Here is a 20,964-nt window from a genome sequence, read left to right as displayed (position 1 = left end):
GTTTCCCTCTTCACTTATACTCTAGAATCATTTACATAAATTTAGAATTATTTATTCCTTCAAAGATTAGAACTCAACAGTGAAGCCATGTGGGCCTGGGGTTTTCTTCATGATTAGATAGTTTTATTTAATACTGTTTCTACATCTTTAACGGGAATAGGACTATTCAGATATCCTATTGTTTCTGGAGTCTGTTTTAGTGATATTTTTCTAGTAATTTGTCCAGTTTTATCTAAAGTTTCAAATTTTTTGGCCTAAAGTAGTTCATAATCTGATTATCTGTTAATATCTAGATATCTGTAGATACCCTTGTTATTTCTGGAATTATTTGTGTCTTCTCTTTTCTCTTGATAATTTTTGCCAGTTGGTTTTATTATTCTTTCAAAGTCCCCCATTGTGACTTGTTGAGCAACGTGAAATTGGACCGCAAATCCACAGGGGAGCTGATTTGTGATTTTCCCGAGATTTATTCACTGCTCTGCTGGGCTCTAATTCAACTCTCCTTGCACTGGGCTGGCCCCTATGCGGGTGTCCATCACCCTGCTTAGGCTGACACCATACCCCAGACTGCCTCACCCTACGTGGGCTCTCATCTGATCACAGGTCTTTCTTCCACACAGGTGCCCTCAGGTCCCAACAGCCCAGGCTGGGCTGCTCCCATATGCGAATGCCCCGTTCATTGTTTGAGTTCTGATCCTCCAGGTGGGACATGTACGGACGCACACACGTACACACTGGCTCTGACAACTCCCATCAGGCCACCTTCCATGTGGTGGCCCCCCTCCCTGTGCTCAGGCTATAACGTCCAAGCTGGGCTACTCCCATGCATGGTCTCCCTCATTTCATTTGAGCTCTGATATGCGCACCAGACAGCCCCCAGCACCAATGCTACCTTGCCCTGCTCCGACTGTGGCTTTAGGACTGAATTAAGCAGGAAGAGAAGGGAAGAGAAGAGCTCGGAAAATATGAACTATCCCAGAGGTATTTTTTCAGGAAATGTTTTAGTAACATGATGCAATATATGAGTGTACTGGATCATAACATGAACATATTCTTTTTATTTTTTTTTAATTTCTTTTCAGAGTATCAGAATTCCTTGTTTATGTACCATACCCAGTGTTCCATGTAATATGTGCCCTCCATAAATACCCACCACCAGGCTCACCCAACCTCCTACACTCTTTTTTTTTTTTTTTTTTAAGATTTTATTTATTTGAGACAGAGAGAGAGAGAGAGCATGAGCCAGGGAGAGGCTGAGGGAGAGGGAGAAGCCAGCTCCCTGCTGAGCTGGGAACCCTACAGAGGGCCTGATCCCAGGACCTGGAGATCATGACCTGAGCAAAAGGCAGATGGCCAACCATCTGAGCCACCCAGGTGCCCCAACATGATCATATATATATATATTTAAAGATTTTATTTATTTATTTGACAGAGAGAGATCACAGGTAGGCGGGGGGGGGGGCGGGGAAGCAGGCCCCCCACCAAGCAGAGAGCCCGATTCCAGGCTCAATGCGGGGTTCAGTTCCAGGACCCCAGGACCACGACCTTTAACCCACTGAGCCACCCAGGCGCCCCACATGATCATATTCTTTTTTTTTTTTTTTTAAAGATTTTATTTATTTATTTGACAGACAGAGATCACAAGTAGGCAGAGAGGCAGGCAGAGATAGAGAGAGGAGGAAGAAGGCTCTCGGCGGAGCAGACAGCCCGATGCAGGGCTCGATCCCAGGACCCTGAGATCATGACCTGAGCCGAAGGCAGAGGCTTCAACCCACTGAGCCACCCAGGCGCCCCCCACATGATCATATTCTTAACTGTGGGTCTGCCAGAGGTTTGAAAGCCACTGACCTAGAAAGGTTTTGGAGTGATGGTATACTAGTACCCCATTTGGTGCGTTCTAGTTTTCTGGACTACTGTCTCAAGATTCCCTGCCAAAGGTGTGACACCCCATCCAAACTGACTCTCTTCCCTGGCAAGAGATACAACTTTGGTAGGCTACTGGAAGTCACAGACCCGGGCTCTAGTTCTGCCCCTCAACTTCTTGCTAGCCAAGCAACCTAGTTATCTTATACATTAAAAATGCAGGTATGTGACATACCTCCCTCCCAAGGCATAAAATCAGGTAGTACGTGAAAAGTGCTTTGAAAACTACATAAATATGATCACAATAACTGACATTTAATGAATGTTTAAGTCCTTTACATGTGATGTAACTGAATCTTTGAAGAACTCTGTGAAATTGACATTTAACAGATGAGGAAACTAAAGCTTAAGGAGATAGAATGGATAAAACAGTATTTGAATCCGGGTCTGTGCATTCAACTTCACCCTCCTAATCATTGGGGATTTTTTGGGGGGCGGGGCAGAGAGAAAGAGAGAGAGCACTAGTGAGCACACAAGCGGCGGTGGGCAGGGGGAGGGGGGCAGCAAGCAAAAGCAGCAGGGGTTTGATCCCAAGTGACCTGAGCCAGAGTGATTAAGTGCTACTTTTAAAGATGTTATTTTTAAGTAATCTCTATACCCAAGGGCTCAAACTCACAACCCCAAGATCAAGTCGCCTGCTCTTCTGGCTGAGCCAGCCAGGTGCCTATTAAGTGGTTCTTTCATCATATGTAAGTTTACTTTGTTACAACCAGAGTCTTTGTTTAGTTTTTATACAAAAATGGAAAACTGAATATATTTACCATTTTCCCTTAAACACCAGAATTCTTGAAAGCTTTGAATCCTGTGGACTTTCACCTTTTCTAAGATTTTATTTGACAGAGAGAGAGATCACAAGTAGGCAGAGAAAGGGGAAAGCAGGTTCTCTGCTGAGCAGAGAGCCCGATGTGGGGCTCCATCTCAGGACCCTAAGATCATGACCTGAGCGGAAGGCAGAGGCTTTAACCCACTGAGCCACCCAGGCGCTCCATTTTCACTTTTTTAATGCAAATATAGGTACCAGCCAGGGATGTGAGACTAACTGAGGCCATTCTGGAATGATGGTGGTACTTGTACAGGGTCCTGGGGAGGCAGTCATTTCCTAGATGCAAAATGGTGGCCAAGTTTAAGGCCCTTACATGTAGGTGGATAAATAGGTCAAAGAATGAACAAATGGGAACCTGGTTAGTTCTGGAACTCTGGCAGCATGGCAGGGTGGGATAGTTAGCCAAGAGCAATACCCCTCAGCCCCCAGGTTGAAGGGCTGTCAAGAGGGCGGACCTCAAGGCAGAGTCCACTTGACATTTTCTGAAACTCCACAGATCTGCCTGGGATCAGGTCTCTGCGGAGGGGCCCAGAGAGCTTGCATAGAGCTCCTCCTGAGCAGCTGGAGCACGCCAGGGCAGGGCGGGGCCCAGGGCTGGGTGGGTTTGAGCACGGCGCTCTTCACCATCACCAGAGTCCCGCTCAAATGTTCTATTTTTAAAGCCAAGTAACAGCATTCTTCCTCCAGCCCCCAAAGTGAAAATTGGAGCAGCAATGATTGCTCTGGTCAAGGACAAGGTGGAGGTGGGTCACGAGATAGAATGAGCCACCGGGGATGAAAAGCAGCAGAGGGAGAGGAGCACAGTGCTGCCCCCTGAAGACATGCCAGCTGGTCCCCACACCTCCACCAGCCAGTGCTGGTTCCCCTCCCCCTCTCCTCAGCAGGGGAAGACGTGCGCAGGGCAGCAGGGAGCGCTCTACCCCTGCCACGGATGGGACAGGGGTGGACCAGACAGTTGTGAACAGTACAGGAGCCCAGATGCTAGGTCCAATAACAGTTTTTATTCCCTTGGAACAAAGATCTGTGGGAAAGAAACTCCAAAAAGGAAACATGAACACGAACAACATAATGACACGAGGGTGCCGTGCCAGGTGGATGGCACACTCCACAGTGGACCTGGTCTTGCCCTGGTTTCTCGGATCAACATGTGCCCCGTCCCCAGGTGCCCATGACATAGGTGAGGGTGGGGGCAGTGAGGAGGAAAGCTTCGCTGCTCTCTGCAAGGGAGACGAATGTACCGGTCTCTTCTGAGGTCTTTCAGGGACACCAAACCCTCCCCCTCAAGAACGGAGGTAGACAGGTAAGAATGAGAGGGGCCTAGGCGTCACAGATAATTAGAAAGTAGTCACGGACCCTTTGTGGCTGACAGAAATCTATGTTTAAAACAGTACCACAAGAGAAGCAACAGCTGGCTAAGACAACTTTGTGTTTCACGGTAAACACGGCCAACCTTGTCAGGTCGGGCCTCAGAGCAGTGATAACTAACATTACTGTTTCTGTTCACTTCAAAGGAGCCTGGTGGTGGTTATCAGGAGCTATTTTCCGTTTCCCAGAGGATTTGCTTTGATCCCCCTTTCTAGCAAAATCCTTTCCCCTGCAAGCCTGGTCCTCTAGAGAACAGACTGTCAAGGGACAGGAAAAAACCCTGTCCTACCCTCACACTTCTCATGACACAACAGCTTCTACGGCAGCCCAAACACCTAGAAACAAGGTCCTTTGGTGGGCTAGATAATCCAGTCTTCAACTGTCCCTGTTGGGTATCACCTAACTGATTGCTATACTAGAAGATGGCCTCTGGCACTGGGACCCAAGCCCAGATCACAGTGAGGTCTCCTGGAGGATGAAGGTGGGGCTGTTCCCTTGGTGGGCTGAGCCTTCCTCAGGCACTGCCATGGCCTCCTTGTCTCTGCCGTTCTTCAACATCCCATTACTCATCTTTTCTGGAAATGTAGCAGTGTCCACGGAGAGGTCCTGGAGAACACAGAGCAGAGAGATAGGACGAGACAAAGGAGTGAAGGAACTCAGGCAGAAAAGCTGGAAGACACGGCTTTGATCCCTGCTGGAAGAGAGATCAGCAAAGGGCAGTCAGAAGAAAAGGAGGAGCAAAGCACAAGGTTAAGATTAAGGTTAAGCACAAGGTGGTAGGCAGGGGGCACGGGAGGCAGAGGAAAGGCCAGCACACCAGGCACCTCTCTGGGCTGAGCGACCAAGCCAGCACTCCTCTGAGGGTAGAAGCTGGGGCAGTTACTACGGGACGGTCCAGGTTCAGACAAATAATCTGAGTTGCTGGGGAGGAGAAAGGAAAGGGGCAGAAGGGTATTTGGAAGGTCTGGTATTAAAAGAGGGAAGGGAGGGTATGATCTGGACAACACAGCTGCTACCTGGCTGTAGCTGGTGCAGTGAAATCGCTTCTGACAGGACAGGGGCAGGAGGGCGAGGAGCTTTGGCAACACTGGGTAAATGGTCCGAGGATTCAGGGTCCGGCCCCGCATTCCCCCTGAAGGCAAAGGCACTTCTGAGTCTCCTACTGTGTAACTGGTGCACACCCAGCAAGCCATCTGCTCTCAGGGCTCGGAGTCCCCAGCCCCTGCCCACCTCCCAGAGCTCAGCCAAGAAGCCCAAGGACCTCGGAGGGCAGGGTCAGTTCTCCCGGAGTCCAGATTCCCAGAGTGGCCTCCCTCACTTCTCTGGGACCCCATTCCGCACGCCCTCACCAGTGAGCAGACTGACAATCAGGCCCACCACGACGACTGTGGTTGAGTTGTGAGCGCTGTACCATAAATACGACAAGGAGTAGAAATGCTGCAGCCCCGTTGGCCTGGGGAGAACCGGAGTAAGGACAGTTAGCAATTCACTGACAGTGCATTCCTCAGAGTCACAGTCCTAGGATCTTGGGACCCAATATCTCCCTGAGGAATCTCGTGGCTCATCCCTTACCAAGACCCCTGGGAAACCCCTCAAAAATGAGTTATTTTCCCCAAGGAGAGAGTGAGCCCCAACTCACTTGGAGAGGGTGGTTGAGGGCATCAGTGTGGTCATGGTGACAGTGGTCAGGTTACTAGGCAGGGAAAAGCTGGATATATTATGGGGAGAAGGTGCCATGCCGGAGGCCATGTTGGACACAATGCTTCCGATGCCGATCCAGAAGGCCATGATGAGTCCAGCCAACAGGCCCACAATGGCACCCTGCCCAGAGACAATACATTCTCCTGTCACGATGCCAGCCCCAATAAATCTTCACACCAGTTCCCGGAACTCATGGGGAGAGACCTGCCAAGCCATTTCTTAGGTCCACCCCTGTACATAACTGTGGAACCAGATGGATCACTCACGGGAGGGTTGGCACAAGGAAAGAACATCCCAAGACAGAAGAGTCCGAGCAGCGGCCCCCCAACCATGCCAAAGATGCTGAGTGCTGCCTGTGGAGGACAGGGTTGGGCGGGGGGGAGAACATTCAGGCTCAGAGACCCCCAGCCTCACCAGTGCAGAGCAGAGCACAGCCACCTGCCAATGCCTCAGCACCCCACCTATCAGATCTGTCAGTATCTTCTACCTGGAAATATAATGCAGCATTCCAGGGGGCGAATCCTGGGAATGTTACAGGAATGTACTTTGGGTTGTCCTCTGAGGCTGTTCCCTAGATGGCTCTGAGCCGACAACATCCTAGGAATGACCCTAGGGAAGGCTACTCACAGCTAAAGGTGGTCCATCAAAGGCCACGTTTTGATACCCATTCCCATACCATTCCCTTCACATTAGCTGTCTCCCTCAACTTCCTGTTTCGATCAGCTCCTTTCTCCCCTAAAAACTGCTTTCTTCTCTGCATAACCCTTACCTGTAGCACAGGTCCCATCTGGGAAGAAACATACGCCATTCCCAGACAAAGTAGCCCATAGCCAAAGGCTGGGGAAAAAAGAAGGGAAGAAACAGGCCAAGATAAGTTAACACATTTAAAAGGGGGAAAAGTAGAGCGAAGCTCCTTCCTCAGCCAAACCATTACCTCTGTGTCCCTGGAAATGGCGTATCCCCTCCTGCCCCAGCTCCAGGTCCCTCCCACCTGGTTTTCCCACCAATGTGACTCAGAGGCCTTCCCGGGGAAATGCCCTGAGATGTCAACAAGGTTGTGTGCTTCGTTCGGCAAACGCTGAGCCCAGGCTAGCTGGTGCTGTGAAGCAGACTGATGTGGCGCTTAGGATGTGTCTTAGAAAGAATACGACTGAAAAGATGATGAAGCATAATCGCACCAAGGATTCTGGAAAGCATGATGGCCTGGACTTCAGAGAACGGAGGGAACCAGGGTCGGATCAGATCTTCCATCGTAACAGTTGCCAATGAGTTAAAAGCAGAAGATATGGTGCTGAAAGGGGGAAGACAAAGATGAGCCATGCGGAGTCTGGGGGCTGAAAGGCAAAACCAACAGGGGGCCTGCTGAGGGGAGAGCGCCCTAAAGGCAGGAGAGGACATGTGCAGCCAGAAGCCATCTTCACGGCTGGCAGCTGAGAAAGAGGCTCAGAAGGCAAGGACACTTGCCCTTTGCTGAATGGGATACGGGTTTTGATCAAGTGGAATCAATTCCTGGTGTTGTAAAAGACTCCCTCCCCAGCAAGGGGGCATCTCCTGGGAGAGGATATGCTCCCTTCTACACAGACAAGCTGTCCCTCGTCATGCGCGCATTGAGAAACTCAGAGACCCCTCCTCCACCCGTCGCCTGGGGTCACATGGGGATCAGTGGCACAAGCCCAAGGGAAGCGGTCAAGGAGGGTACCTGAGGGAGCCACTGAAGAGGCAGGCGACAAAGAGGCCAGGCAGGCCTGGCAGGTCTTTCAGGAGGTCCATCACAAAGTAGAGAACGAACTGCAGGCAGAGCAGAAGTGCACAGCCCCGCTGAGAGAGGAGCCCTGCCCTGGGGTGTGGCGTGCAAGAAGTCCCCTGCACGCACCCCTACCCGTCTACGGAGAGTGAGTGATTGCGAAGGGGGCTCAGCACTGAGGGTGACCCAGTTAATAGAGGGAAAACAGGCTCCAGAGAATAACGCAGTTCACGCCCCAACCCTGCCCCTGACTAGCAGTGTGGCGAGGATTCTGACCACCTCCATGAGGCTTTTTTCTTTTCTGTCCAATGAGGCTGTTGTAACGAACGGAAGGCACCAGGTCGGGGATAGCTCCCAGCAGGGCCTATGGCACGGTGCACGGTGATGAGCCCGTAATAAAGGCAGGTTCCTCCCCCCACCAGCAGGGTGAGCACCAGGATGCGGTGATGCCGGCCAAGGACTGGGCCCCTCCTGTGCTAGCCTGTAGAATCCCACAGTGGAAAACGACTTACATCCATTTCCTACCCAAGGTGAGAGTCCTTTCTGCAGCCAACCAGACACTCCTGTTGGGGAGCCAGGCTGGCCCTCATGGGCAGAGAAGGGTGCCAGGGAGGACTTCTCACCTGGTCAGGGGCTGCCTGAGCCTGCTGGGCGCTCATAGCATACTCCTGGTAGTAGACAAACATGACCAAGCCAATGAGGCAGCTCATGCAGAGGACCAACTGCTGGCAAGGGAAGACGGCATAGCAGGAGCTGCAGAGAGACCAGCGCCAAGGCTCTGACCACACACCCTCAGGCACGTCCCCAAGCTCCGGAGAGCAGAGCCAGATCCTGGCCCCGATGGGTGGTGCATGTGTGCTCTGGCATCGTGCCCCAACCCTAAAATGGGGCCCACTCTCCTCTGCTCCTCCCTGGTCTTCCTGTCCCTGTACTCACAGCACAGCAGCCTTCTCCGTGCGGGAACTGAGGTAGCGCTGCACTTGAGCCTGGTTCACCCCATACAAGGACAGCATCATGAAGACACCCCCAAAAGCCAATGTCCAGAAAGTGTGCCGTACAAAAGGATCTGGATCCAGCCTACAACAGACACCAACTGGACACTGCGGCATAGCCCCAGACGGACGCAGCCTTCCTCGCACTCCTACAACGGGGGGCTGAGCAGAGACACTGCTGCAGGGCGAAGGAGCTACTGAAGGCAAGAACCGGGCGACTCAAGAAGCACTGCAGCACGACGGAGAGAGGGTTCCACCCCTTCAACCCACAGCTGCATGCCAGGTACTGAAACTATCTTGACCCTCCTTACCCACCAGACCCCCGTGATCACCCTCCATCTCTGCAGGGCTAGCTTCCCACCCGTCTCAGTGCTGCCCCTAAGGCTTCCACAGCTTGCCCTCTGTTTACTGCAGCCTTGAGTTCAGGCTCTAGGATGGGCTCAGCCCCCAGGCCCTACAGACCCCAGCCAGGGGAAGGGGTGTACTTACACGATCCCAGAGATGAGGCCATGCTGGGAAGCCACTTCCCACACATGCCCCAAGCCGCCCACCTTGGCAGACCCCACAATGATAACCACCAGCTGCCCTATGAACATGACCAGCGTCTGGAACACGTCTGTCCAGATGACTGCCTTCAGCCCACCCTGCAGGGCAAAGAAAGCAGGCCTGCCACAGATGTCTTTAAAACCACCCACAAGTGAAGACACCATGCCTCCCAGCAGCAAAGGACTATACTGTCCCCAGGGGCATAACTGGCGACTCTGTTGACATCCTGCCCATCCCATCTCCTACATCCTGTGTCACCCCACTCCAGGACTCCATCCCACCTCACCTACAGTTTTACCTCATCCCTTTCTTTCTCCTCCCATCTCCCCTCCCTCTCCTAAGACTTACTACACTTACCAGAGCAGTATAGACGGTACAAACAATGCCTAGGGTCAGCACCGACAGCCACAGATCAAAGCCAGTCACTGCAAACAGATAAAAACCACATTCCTGTCTCTGGAAGAGGGTTTCCCAACAGAGAAACCAGAATAACCCCAGGAAGACATGAAGTATTTGGCCATCAAGGATGAAATAAATCATTCACCACAATGGGAAAAAAATGTGTGAATCCCACCAAAAGGTGTTGATTAACCAGCTGAGACAAGACAGAGTGATGTGTGATTAGCTTCGGGTGAGCTGAACCAAGGTACTTCCACCTCCAGCAGAGACCAGCCAAGGGCCCATGCAGTGAAGTAACTCCTTGGCCAAGGTCAGATTCTTTTCTGCACAGTCTCCTCTACCCGCCCCTCCCAGAGGTATTTTCCCAGTCTGCTGTGGCTGAGAGCCAAGGGCTGTGACTCCTCACCTGCATTGAGGGCCAGTGATGGTGCATAGAGCACAACTCCCATGTAGATCACCTGTTGGATATGGAAAAGAGAATGTGAACGGGAGGGGAAATAAGGGTGAGCAGAGAGAAAAGCTGCACCTCAGCTCCAATATCGTAACGGCCTCCCTTCATCTAGGCTCACTTCCCTTCCCCTTTCTCCAGATCTTGGCTTGCTGCCACCATAATGACGGTGCTGCAACCGAGGGAATAGGAAGCAGGATGCCTCTGGTGGCTTCAGGGACATTGACCCCTAGTGGGACCCTCAATCCTGCCAGTTTGAAAGCAGGAGAAGCTCACGATGCTTCAGTGTAACGGAGTTTGGGTCCCTCTATCATATCTCAGGCTCAAATTCTACCCTCACTTCTACTTACCATCTGAAAGATGAAGGTCACGGTCCCACAAACCCGCACAGCTTTATTGAATCGGAGCTCCAGGTACTAAATAGGAATATATATATACACACGTATACACATAAAGAAAAAAAAGAAAAAAGAAAGGTGTTCCTCCCCACTCTAACCCCACAATTCAACCTCCCTCAAGAAACCCAGGAACATGAAGGAATATTCAACTCCTATCTGCTCTGGGCCTCTCAGCACAGCACCTTCCTTCTCTTCCCACTTGACCTCACCCAGAAAGAACCTGGAAATACACAACGTGTCCCATCAATCTAATTAGGCAGAGGAGGTCCAGGGACCCAGATCCTTCATACATGCTCTCTTCCTTCTCTCTATCCCCGACCCTGATGGTCCTGTGTGTTCTTCTTCCTCCCCTGCTCACCTCATAGGCACTGGTGAGATGTAGGCGGTAGAAGACAGGGATGAAGACGTGTGCTGGGATCAGCAGGCCCAGAAAATAGCAGCAGCCCAGGAACCAATACTGGGTCCCAAATCGGTAGATCTCGGATGGAACACCCAAGATGGCCACAGCTGATTGGAAGGTGGCCAGCAGAGACAGAGCCACAGGAAGACAGCTCATTTCTCGGTCTGCCATGAGCAGCTGGCCAACAGTATGCCGGCCCCAGCCACGAAAGGCATGGTAGAGCCCGATAACAAGGGAGAAAACCAGCAGCAGCACAAACACTACATAGTCCGTGAGGGAGAAAGTAGATGTGACTGTGTCTGCGTCTGAGGTTGGGAGCAGGGGAGCCGAGGTGCTCACCCCCACACTCATATCTTGATTGTGTCTGTGGCCTACAGCCACTTGCTGCTCCTGTGCTCTCTGGGCTGCCACTCAGCTGGGCAGTGGCACGCAGGTGGCTACAGCCTGGTTTCCAGCCACGATCTCACAGTCCTTCTCCACCAAGTGACATTGTCCAAGGTGAGCTGCAAAGGAAATCAGCTCCTCGTCAGGCTTACCCTGCCTTCAAGGGCACCCATCCCAAGACCTGTGTATTCCACACCCATCAAACCTGGACCAGCCAGCTCTGCACAACCCTGTAGGTCTGGAGGTCCTAGTATGGATTTGATAGGGGAGAAAGGAAGCAGCAGAGTAAGACAGGCAGGAGACAACTGCCTGTCCAAGATCATTTTGGGTATACATAGCAGTGAAATATAAGAACCTTCTTGGGGGGGCGCCTGGGTGGCTCAGTGGGTTAAAGCCTCTGCCTTCGGCTCAGGTCATGATCCCGGGATCCTGGGATCGAGCCCCACATCAGGCTCTCTGCTCAGCAGGGAGCCTGCTTCCTCCTCTCGCTCTGCCTGCCTCTCTGCCTACTTGTGATCTTTTTCTGTCAAATAAATAAATAAAATCTTGAAAAATAAAAAGAAAAAATAAAAAGAACCTTCTTGGGGCGCCTGGAGGGGGTGGTGCAATCAGATCGTGAGATTGAACCCTGTGTCAGGGTCTGCACTCAGTGTGCACTCAAGTACACCCCTACACCGCTGGGTCTGGAGTCTGCTTGGGATACTCTCTCCCTCCGCCCCTCACCCTCCTCACTAAAATAAATTAAATCTTAAAAAACAAAACAAAACAAAACAAAAAACAAACCTTCTTAGGTCTCCACCCCAATCACAAAAGAAAAATCAACTCTGGCCCACATTTCTTTTCGAAGACTTCCCGCCCCCACCTGTAGGCACAGACTGAGTCACTCCAGTGCACTAAGCCAGCAGACCCCAGCCTGACACCACAGCCTTGCAGGGGAGAAGAACGAGAGACTAATCACAGCTTGGCTTCCTCTCTTTCCCCTAGCCTCAGCCCCCACTTGCCATATTCCCAGTGTCACCTTCTTAATAGGACCCCTTCTCAACACTGATCCCCAGTGAACTGACCCACATAGCAGCCCCAAAGTCCATTCCACATATCCCCAGGCCAACCACTTCATTCTCCCCAACACTACTAGAGAAGCCCTGCCACCCACTTCTCAGGTCCTCTGCCCGTAACACTACAGTCAACAGCAGACCTGGGAACAGTGCCGGGATGCAAAAGTGAGAGGGCAATGTGTGGGAGCCAGGAGTTCCCAGTTAGATTACAGAGAAGCCAGCCAGCCAGGGAGCTGGGGCAAGGGAACAGCCAGGGAAAGAGCTCCTCTCCTCCTGCAGCAGGAACCTACCTAGAGAAGTAATCTCTGTTGGGAGGCAGCGCTGCCTGGAGAAGCAGTGTCTGGAGCTGGGCTGAAGCTGAGGGTCTGGCTCTATAAGTAGCTGGGGTGAAATGGGCAATTAGGGGCGGAGCGAAGCTCAGCAGCTATTTGCTCTGGCCCCTTCAGGGAACCAATCAATGTGATCCAAATGGCCCTATCACCCTATGGCCCCCAAACTCCAGCTCAGTCCTAGAGGCTCCAGAGTGGGGAACAGGGAGCTCACATTCAACAGCATTCTTAGCTGGATTAGGCTTTTCACTCTAAGTCACCCTTGGCACTGTGTGCTAGAGGGAATTAGAAAGTAGGAGCCATGGGAAATGGGAAAGTTGCTTTTCTGACTCTTCCACCAAAAATACTAATCCTCAAAGAATACAGCATTATCCTCAGAACAAGGACAGGATTATACTACTTGAAAACTTAAGGGAACATTAAGAGATCACTATCATGACCCCCTCAGTTACCAACAAAAATACTGAGGTCCAGATGACTCAAGTGATCTTTCCAGAACTACAGAGCCAATTATTGTCAGTCTAGATTAGAGCTCGGGTCTCCTGATTCCCCATCCATCCACAATTCATTTACACCACGATATACTCATTGACATGGAGGAAAAAATACCAAGGCATGTCAGGTTTTCAGACAGCCTAAATGATCAGTTAACACTTTCTGAATACCCCCACTTTCTTTCTTTTTTTTAAGTGAAGCAACTCAGCTCTTAACTTCTTGTAACCCAGAAGTGTGCCATGAACTTTAATAATGATAATGATAATAAAAAAGCACCCTTTGCTATCACTTTTAACAAACCACCTCTCTGGTTTATGAACTTTAAGTGAACACTGTCTAGTTCTCAAGAAAATAGAGTCAGAAAAGTTAAAGAACTTCCTTAAGGTTACAGGGCATGACAAAAAACAAGGGAGAAAGAAAGAATGTTATCTGCAGCTAGGACAGGTGATTTACCAAGGGGCCCATCCTTACTATTCCTAGAACCAGGGCGGCAGCAGAATGTTAACTGTAATCAGTCATTCACCGAACAAAGTTTAGATTCCAACTAATCTAGACACACATTAATATAACCTGTGTCTTCTGTTCTTGCCCACTAGGAGAAAGATCAGCCTGTCTGTCTTCTGGTTCACTCACACTGTGTTCTCGGGCAGATGTCGCCTGGCTGTCAAGATAGGGTCTTACCCGGAACAAACCTGAACTCTGAACCTCGTGGGGCCAACAAAGAGAGGAAATTGGAGGCGGCAACTCTTGGATCACATGCTCTATGAGTCACAAAATGCTAGTACCCAGAATAGTGTTCCCAACAGACCACTCTGGTTTAACCTAAAGATGCCCCGGGCTTCTGTACATTGCAACATCTTTTAGTTCTCACCCCTCTTTGGCAAATTGTACTATGACAGAGGTGACGGTAAATACTAGAGAATATGCGAAGGTGTCTGCTGTGTGCCTGTAAGAATGTGCAGCTGTAAAGAGTTAGCAGTAAACGCTACGGTGGTTAGAAAGCAAAAATGGTCTCAGTGTAGACTAGAACACGGGCATACAGAACGGGGGACTCTCCCGCTGGGGTAAATTGGTGGAGCTTCTAGATAGAATCCTATTTGCATGAGATGCAGAGAACTTTCCTGGATGGCTGAACAGAGAGCCAGGCAAGACAGGAAAAACCTGACCCTGTAACAAAGTGTTCCTCAGACGAGATTCTGATTCTAAGAACAGGATAGTTACTGGCTTTCTAAAAACTCTATGGCTCTAAACCCCATGAAGTAGCATCTCTCTCAGCGAGGGAGCCAAAAGAGCACAGTGGTTTCACGGAAACTGTACCGCTCAGTAGTGAGCTGTGAGACCCCTTTCTAAAAGTACAACACACACAGAAACGGAAGAGGAGCTTCTACATCACCACCGCCCCCCCTGCCCGCCTGCTCTGAATTACCTTGACTCCTACAAAAGGCAAAGGGGACCACTGCAGGACCCACTGTCCCGAGAAAGATTCCTTCAAAATCTGCCCTTGTGCCTCGAATTCTTCGAGATCTGAAAGCTCAGGTACCTCATTAAAATGCTAAGAACTACACCCTTGCCCCAGAGGACGCGCCAGCCGACGGAAGGTAAATCCTTTCAAGGAGAGTCTACATAACCTGCGGGTATAGGGAAGAGAAGCCGGGCCGGCCCAGCACTCAAGATGAGTCAGCTTTGATGAGCTTTTGCCTGGCGCTAATCAAAGGCAACACGCAGTCCCCTGCGCGCGCGGGGTCCCCAGGGCCAGCCGGGGGCAGCGCTCGCCTTTCCCTTACCTCCGCGGCTCAGCCAGGGCTAAGAAGGTTCAGTCGTTTTCCTTGAGATCAGCATCGCTCCGCTTCTCTGGGAAGGAAAAGGAGATAAGGCGGCCGGCGAGCGCCTCTCCCGCTCCTCCCTCCTCACCCAGGATCCGGCCGCCACGCGGTCTCCGGACTGAGATGAAGGTGTCAGGGTGCCCGGAGCCTGCCCAGGCTCGTCTCCTCCCGCCGGGCTTTGCCCTTCACTCTTCGCTCTTCTATCACCCTTACCCTCTTTATTTGCTGGCTTCCCGCCTTCCCTCCACACGTGAGGTAGCTGAACCACTACACCAGGCGGTCTCAGCTCAGGTCTTCCCACGCCTCCACGCGGGGAACCAGCTCGCCCCGCCCCTCCCCGCCACCGCACCACTCTCGGGAGGCTCCTGGCACGGGTCCCCATACGCTGGCCCGCCCGGGTGCGGCCCATTTGCCGGGTCTCCACCTTTGGGTGCAGCGCGGCGGCCGAGCCGGGCCTGCCACATGCCGGCTGAGTGACAGCGGGGGCCCGCCCCCTGGCCGCCTCACGTGGCGCCGCCATGTTTACTGAGGGCGAACGGAGAAGGCCCCGGACCACGGCGGTGGCGCAACCTCGGCGTCCGGAAGCGAGGAGTGCGCAGCTGAAAGAGCGGCGGCGGGGCGGCCTTCTCTAGCAGGGGAAAACGAGAGGACGTTGGGCCGTCCGCCGTAACGGGGATTAGAGTGCAGAGAAGAGCTCTGACCTCTTCAAGCAGCGGCAAGCCCCAACCAGTGCGGGGCGACTAGACCACGCCCGGGGAGGGCGGAGCCACGCGCGCCAGTCTCGCGAGGCGCTGAAAAGGACGGAGGGAGCGAAAAATGGCTCTTCGTGGGCAGGGTTGTGCTTCATTCCTGGTCCCTTGGGCAGCGACCCTGCTCCTCGCTCTGGGCGCGGAAAGGGCTCTGGCGCTACCCGAGGTACAGAAGCAAGTTAGAGGTCGGGCTGAAGCAGAGCTGCTGGGCAACCTTGTTTCGCGCTCTCCCGCCCTCGGATCTCCCCTCTCCCCAACCCGCCCGTGGCTCGGGTTCGGTCCCCGAGGCTTCCCTAGCTGTAGCCCAGCCGGCCCGGCTCCCGAGTACTCACGCTGCTCAGGTCTCCCGGTGCCCTCGCCCTGCTGACGTAGACCTTTAAAATCTGATTTCCTTGTTCCTTAATCTGAGTAACTTTAAAATTTTCGGCTACGGTCGAGTTCTCTGGCTCTTCAAGCTCATCACGCGCAAATGCCGTATATTGTGCTCGGGCAGTACTGTACCTTGTGTAAAGCTTGATGAGTTCTTTGTGTACCTGCAGTGCTTTTATACCTGGCCAAACCGGGTCTGTTAGATTGAAAAGTCACTGGAGAGAGCATAATAAGTATGTTCGAACAGTGATCTTAAAAGATGTCCTTTCCTGGACAAGGTCTGGTGCAGCAAGCCTCTAGTGTGCTGATTTTTGGCTTCTGACTCGAGGCGAAGAAATGAGTCCCCGAGTCAAACTTAATACAAAGATAGGACACTTTACCAGACCAGTATTAAAGGAATTCTGAAGAGTGTACTGGCAGTTAACTTTTGCTACCTATTTGTTCTGTTCTTGGCATTTCTTTCTGGAATCCTAATACCTTTCTCTTTTCTGCAGATATGCATGCTGTGTCCAGGGAGTGTGCAAGATTTGTCGGAAGTGGCTCTTTATTGTAAGCAGACACCAGAGCTAATGCTGCACTCCCGCTGCTGCCTGAATCAGGAGGGCACCATCGTGGGGTGAGGGAGGAAAACACAACTGTGGATACTGGAAGAGTTCCCAAGCTGGATTTTTTTTTTTTTTTTTTTAAGTAGGCTTTGTGCCCAATGTGGGGCTTGAACTTAGGACCCTGAGTTAAAGACTTGGACTGAGATGAAGAGTCCAACACTTAACCCACTGAGCCACCCAGGCACCCACATACTCCTGCCCCAGATTCTTGAAGGCTTGCCTGATTGGCTTTTGGAATAAATACTGGTGCCTGTTTTGGGGGCATCTAAATCATGATTCTCGATTCTCATACATTTAGATGTGTTACAGCATTTTTAGCTAAGTAAAGAATCCTGTGATCTTCCTGGTTGGAACTACCTAGAAGTCATAATTTTTGCCCATTTAAAAAAAACCCCTTCTGGCTTCCTCTTATTTTTTAAAATATTTATATATTTGAGATGCAGAGTGAGCAAGAGAGTACGGGAGCAGGGGCAGAGGGAGAGGGAGACGCGGACTCCCCCACTGAGCAGGGAGTGGGATGCTGGGCTCTGTTTCAGGATGCCAGGGTCATGACCTGAGCCTAAGGCAAATGCTTAACCAACTGAGCCACCCAGGTGCCCCTATAGGCTTCCTCTTAAAAGAAGTTTTGTTCTTTTGTTTATTTTCAACTCTGGTGAGTGTGTGTTTCTGGGGAAACAGCTCCTTTAGCCTCCAAAGTGCTTTGCTTATAGGGTATTCTTCCCTTCCTAGGAATTCATGGTTGTCTCGAGACAAATTCCTCTTCTGTAAATTCTGTCCCCTTAATGAAGGTTAGTCCCTGCATTTTCTCCCTTTACACTCTGAGGATTCACTCTTAGGGCTTCAGCTATAACCACCATGCAGGTGTTCCCCAAACTAGATCTCTTTTAGTATCCTCGACCCCCTCCAACCTGCAGGTACACGTGAGTACTTTTTGCTTCCTATTAAACATTTCCTCTTGAGTGCACAATCACTTCAGAATCCCAAATGTCATCTGTCTTGCTCCCATTCTCCTCTCTCCCTGATTACCTCAATACTTCTCTATATGAAACTATCTGAAAACCAAAAATTTTTTCCCCATCATCTGGTTTTAAAATTAGAATGGTCTGTTGCCTTCAGGATAAAGTTCAAACCATAAACCACGACAGATTGGTCTCAATCCACTTTCAATAATTTTTCCCAATTATTTGTCCACTAAAAGTTTTCATGAGGGTCTGGCTTGAACCAAACTGGCCTACTTCCGAAAGCATTCCGCTTTTGTTTCTTTGTTCATTCAGGCCTTTCTCCTTACCTGAAATTTCCTTCCTCCACCAAATTAAAACATAGCCATCCTTTAATTCCAGCATCCTCTGTGAATGCTCTACTCAATGCTAGAATAATGTCTTTTTTTTTTTAACTTCTAATCCTTAGTGTCTATACAGTTCAAAATTATTCATATACTGTCCTGTGATTTCTTTTAGATTATAATTTAATGTTTACGTTGTTTTTATATTTGGCGATGGTTTTCCTCTACTACATTATAAGGCACTTGAAAGCTAAGATACTGAGGGTTTTCTTTTACTTCCAATTTTTGCGGTTAATAGGCATTCAGTAGGGGTGCCTAGGCAGCTCAGTCCGTAAACTGGCTGCCTTTGGCTTAGGTCATGATCTTAGGGTTGTGGGATCAAGCCCTGCATTGGGTTCCCTGCTCAGTGGAGGGTCTGCTTCTCCCTCTCCCTCTTTCACTCCCCCTGCTTGTGCTCTCTCACTCTGTCAAATAAATAAATAAAATCTTAAAAAAAAGAGTAGACAGTAAATATTTGAAGAATAAAGGAACAGACAATAATATATAGTGAAGAAAAAATAATGCGGCCTGGTCCTTAATATCCAGTAATTTGTCTCCAGTCTGTGACAGAAAATGCACTTGGAAAAAAATGTCATTTATGTGACTTGAGTTTTTTTCCCATTTGAAGGCCATTTGTGGATCTGAGAATCATAACAATACAGTGTGAGATTCACTAACTTAGACAAGGAACAAATTTCTTCCAATAGATGCACAGATGCATAGATACTATTGATTAGAACAGTATTATTTGATAGCACTTCCTGCTATGATGGAAATGTTCCATATCTGTACTCTCTAACGTAATAGCTACTAATCACATGGTGAGTGGTTACTGAATACTTGAAATGTGGCTAGTGCAAATGAAAAACTGTATTTTTAAATTTTTTTTACCTAATTAGCTACACATAACTAGTGGTGACTGAACTGGATAGGGCAGAATTGAAACACCCACCACAGCATCTAGTGTGTGGCCCTGAACACAGCTGTGTTTAATTAATATTAGCCAAAAAGAGGGTTATGTTAGCTTACCGTAGGTGGAGAGAGACATATAATTACAGCGATTACTGTGTTTCCTCAGGCTGGATCTCCAGAACTGTTCTCTAAAGGACCCTGGTCCAAATTTTCCTCAGGCACATACTGCTGTCATCATGTAAGTGGTTAGTTATCCTCCCCGACGGCAACTATGGTGAAGGGTTGATGGGAAAATCTTTGAGGATGGATCCTAAAAAGATGTTTAAATATGAATGTTCAAACTTGGACAACTCAGAATAAGAACTGGATTATCAGCCTAGGAAGATGTGGGAATGGAAGTACAGTGTTTTCCTAGAGCACAGCACTAACCGTGTATGCTTTGCAGAGACCTGCAAGCAAACCCCCTCAAAGATGACTTGGCCAACACCTTCCGTGGCTTTACCCAGCTCCAGACTCTGTGAGTAAGGGTATAGTGTTGGGGAGAGGACCAAAGAGGGTCAGTGCTGTGAGCTCAGCAACTTTGGGCTGTGCATTATGACTGCCTGTGTTGTTTTCAGGATACTGCCCCAAGATGTCAGCTGTCCTGGAGGTATTAATGCCTGGAATACTGTCACCTTTTACACAAAAAACCAAACCTGCCAAGGGCAAAGGAACTTTTGCAACAGCACGGGGGACCAAGGTATGTTGTCTCATCTCCACTCTTTCAGGAACTGCCTTTCCTCCCTTGCATTCTCTGTTTTAGATCTGTCAGTAAAGTTGGTTAAGTCCCTCTTGTTCAAGTTTCTGAACTTCTAATCCCTTGGAAAAAAAGGTCGTAAGATGTATTGTTGTGGTTATGTTCTTTTTAAAAAATTTTAAAAATTCAGTTAGCCACCATATAGTAGTACATGATTAGTTTCAGATGTAGTGTTCAATAATTTATCAGTTGTATATAACACCAGTGCTTATCACATCAATGTGCCTTACTTAATGCCCTCACCCAGTTACCCCACCCCCCACCCACCTCCCCTCCAGCAGCCCTCCGTTTCTTTCCTATAGTTAAGAATCTTTCTACACAATTAATGAGTCGTTGAATACTACATCAGAAACTAGTGATGTACTATATGTTGGTCAATATAAAAATTGAATATAATAAAATTCTTTCATGGTTTTTTTCCCCCCTCTGATGACTTCCCATTCGGTTTTCCCTCCCTTCCTCCATGATCCTCTGCACTGTTTCTTATATGCCACATATGAGTGAAACCATAGGATAATTGTCTTTCTCACTTTGACTTTGTTGTGTTCTGATTGTCTGACATCTTCTCTGCTTTTTGACCTAGAAATAATTGAGATAATCTAAGTTGAAGCAGATATTTGAGAAACCTACATAATGAGATTCAGTGATGTCTCCTGTTTTTCTCTGGTTCACAGAAATGTGTCCTGAGAATGGGTCCTGTGTACCTGATGGTCCAGGTCTCTTGGAATGTGTCTGTGCTGATGGCTTCCATGGCTACAAGTGTATGCGCCAGGTGAGGAATTAGCCCTTCTAATTGGGGATAAGAGAAATGCATAAGGAAGAACCTCTCTGAAAGAAGAGCCCTAAGACCAGAGCTGATGCACATTATCTAAAGAAGGAAACTGTAAGAGAATTGCCCTGGGTAAGGGGATAGGTATACTAGGAAAGAACTAGGTTTTAGGATGTAGTTCTTGATGTCATCATATATAAGGAGGGTTTTTTTTTTTTTTGTTTTATTTTTGGTCATTCACAGGGTTCCTTCTCACTGCTTATGTTCTTCGGTATTCTGGGATCTACCACATTATCCATCTCCATTCTGCTTTGGGGGACCCAACGCCGGAAAGCTAAGACTTCATGAACCACATAGGTCTTCCTACTGACCTAAAAATCTTCTCAATCTAGCCGAGCCCAGCCAGGGAGATTTTCTTCCTAGACAGGATGATTGGCTAGCAGATCCTCCTCAAGACTGAAGCCATCTTTGGCAGGAAGATGGAAAGTTGGCATAGCCTTGGGGTGTTGTGGACACTGCAGTCCAGGAATGGACGGAGACCAGTGCCCCATTTGTGCATGACTATAATAAACACCTTTTCTTGTCGTTCTTTATTGTTTATTTTTATAGAGAGGCGAC

General features: G+C 49.6%; 2 protein-coding genes across 9 annotated transcripts; one reads left to right on the top strand and one right to left on the bottom strand.

Annotated features, from left to right (window-relative positions):
- Window positions 1-3,727: 3,727 nt before the first annotated feature.
- Window positions 3,728-16,077, bottom strand: SLC5A6 (solute carrier family 5 member 6). Of its 8 annotated transcripts, XM_045073928.1 has the most exons (18): window positions 15,039-15,243; window positions 14,787-14,853; window positions 12,469-12,559; window positions 10,698-11,242; window positions 10,292-10,357; window positions 9,900-9,951; window positions 9,452-9,519; window positions 9,038-9,192; window positions 8,493-8,633; window positions 8,180-8,309; window positions 7,512-7,600; window positions 6,991-7,103; window positions 6,582-6,649; window positions 6,079-6,165; window positions 5,751-5,932; window positions 5,461-5,564; window positions 5,125-5,243; window positions 3,728-4,717 (listed from the first exon to the last, which is right to left on the bottom strand). In XM_045073928.1, the coding sequence occupies exons 4-18, from the start codon at window positions 11,088-11,090 to the stop codon at window positions 4,565-4,567; spliced, it is 1,920 nt and encodes a 639-aa protein (XP_044929863.1). In that variant the 5' UTR covers window positions 11,091-11,242; window positions 12,469-12,559; window positions 14,787-14,853; window positions 15,039-15,243; the 3' UTR covers window positions 3,728-4,564. The 8 variants fall into 8 exon arrangements, with proteins under 8 accessions (XP_044929863.1, XP_012918430.2, XP_012918429.2 ...); XM_013062976.2 differs by lacking the exons at window positions 12,469-12,559; window positions 15,039-15,243 and adding an exon at window positions 15,907-16,077; XM_013062975.2 differs by lacking the exons at window positions 12,469-12,559; window positions 15,039-15,243 and adding an exon at window positions 15,527-15,578.
- On the top strand, window positions 15,424-20,934 carry ATRAID (all-trans retinoic acid induced differentiation factor). The gene is made up of 7 exons (XM_004765406.2): window positions 15,424-15,740; window positions 16,438-16,559; window positions 18,948-19,019; window positions 19,227-19,298; window positions 19,399-19,520; window positions 20,252-20,349; window positions 20,590-20,934. Exons 1-7 carry the CDS (start codon window positions 15,642-15,644, stop codon window positions 20,692-20,694), a joined length of 690 nt encoding a protein of 229 aa, XP_004765463.1. The 5' UTR covers window positions 15,424-15,641; the 3' UTR covers window positions 20,695-20,934.
- The last annotated feature ends 30 nt before the right edge of the window (window positions 20,935-20,964 follow it).

The sequence above is a fragment of the Mustela putorius genome, unplaced genomic scaffold, assembly GCF_011764305.1.
Source record: "Mustela putorius furo isolate JIRA1106 unplaced genomic scaffold, ASM1176430v1.1 tig00537293_pilon_pilon_pilon, whole genome shotgun sequence".
NCBI classification, from domain to species: domain Eukaryota; kingdom Metazoa; phylum Chordata; class Mammalia; order Carnivora; family Mustelidae; genus Mustela; species Mustela putorius.
This window is presented reverse-complemented; position numbering and strand designations above follow the sequence as displayed.

Bases quoted from the DNA above. Each gene is read 5' to 3' on its own strand.
- SLC5A6 (XM_013062976.2), bottom strand. From the start codon at position 11,090: ATGAGTGTGGGGGTGAGCACCTCGGCTCCCCTGCTCCCAACCTCAGAC. The intron at 9,520-9,899 runs GTGAGGAGTCAC...ATCTGTTTGCAG, and splicing joins ATCACTGGCCCTCAATGCAG to TGACTGGCTTTGATCTGTGG. The intron at 6,650-6,990 runs GTGCGATTATGC...TTTTTTCCCCAG, and splicing joins CATGCTTTCCAGAATCCTTG to CCTTTGGCTATGGGCTACTT.
- ATRAID (XM_004765406.2), top strand. From the start codon at position 15,642: ATGGCTCTTCGTGGGCAGGGTTGTGCTTCATTCCTGGTCCCTTGGGCA. The intron at 19,299-19,398 runs GTGAGTAAGGGT...TGTTGTTTTCAG, and splicing joins TTTACCCAGCTCCAGACTCT to GATACTGCCCCAAGATGTCA. The intron at 19,521-20,251 runs GTATGTTGTCTC...TCTGGTTCACAG, and splicing joins CAACAGCACGGGGGACCAAG to AAATGTGTCCTGAGAATGGG.